This window comes from Penaeus monodon, chromosome 19 (genome assembly GCF_015228065.2).
Source record: "Penaeus monodon isolate SGIC_2016 chromosome 19, NSTDA_Pmon_1, whole genome shotgun sequence".
Lineage (NCBI taxonomy): Eukaryota > Metazoa > Arthropoda > Malacostraca > Decapoda > Penaeidae > Penaeus > Penaeus monodon.
Window position 1 is genome coordinate 49,061,061 of NC_051404.1, and position 860 is coordinate 49,061,920.

General features: G+C 41.0%; 1 protein-coding gene across 1 annotated transcript in view; it reads left to right on the forward strand.

Moving 5' to 3' along the window:
- The window catches only part of LOC119585300 (solute carrier family 22 member 7-like), a gene marked incomplete in the record, with an annotated part of 24,787 nt that overhangs the window by 19,125 nt on the left and 4,802 nt on the right, over positions 1-860 (forward strand). The window contains 1 exon segment of the mRNA XM_037933976.1: positions 532-700. Coding sequence (XP_037789904.1) covers positions 532-700 — 169 coding nt within the window.

Genomic DNA, 860 nt, shown 5'->3' on the forward strand with positions numbered 1-860 from the left:
ACGCCGTATATCGCCAAGAAGTTCTCCTATTTTTTTCCTTTATTAACCTTTGAGTCTTGAGTCTCCAGCCTCAGGAGACAGGTTACCTACCTCTCTACCTACCATTTTTCCTTCTCGTCCCTAGGTTTTAAATTCCTTGCCCCAAAAAATCACAGTACGGGTCCCTATCTCTCTACCTACCCATATAAACTTGTATGCAAAAATTTCCTTAACATTGTATATTCACAAGACGTTCCCCATTATCCCTCCTCATTTCTACTTCTTGAGTTCCTTGTCCCCCCAAATCTTAGTAGGCACGTTCTCTTTACCTATCCATATATATCCATATACACCCATCAGTAAGGTTATCTTAAACGCTATATATTCGCTAAATTTTCACCCATTTTACTTCTTGAGTTCTTATCCCTAGAAAATTTTGGTACAAGGTCTTATCTCCTTATATCCAAATACTTTACTCTCTTCCTATCCATACAAATATCTATATATGAAACTGTCCTTAATGCTACGTATTCATATGTTTCTTCATCATAGGTTTTGAGTTCCTAGCTCCAGAAAAACGCACTACAGGTTCCCTCATCACGTTTGTGGCATGGACTTTTGGCATATGTCTGACATCACTTACGGGATGGCTGATTCCTAGGTTTCAGTATCTGGTAGTGATCTCGTGCATACCAGCTGTTTGTGGGTTCCTTTACTGGAGGTGAGTTTTGAAATGTGTTATTTTGTTGTGTTTGAGGATGGGGTGGGAGTGGGGTATGAGGGTGTTTGTATGTGTGTGTGTGGAATGGGCGGGTTAGAGGTTTGCGTTTGTTTGCGTCGTTGTCTGTGACGTGTGCAGGGTGGTGCTTGTATGTGCATTG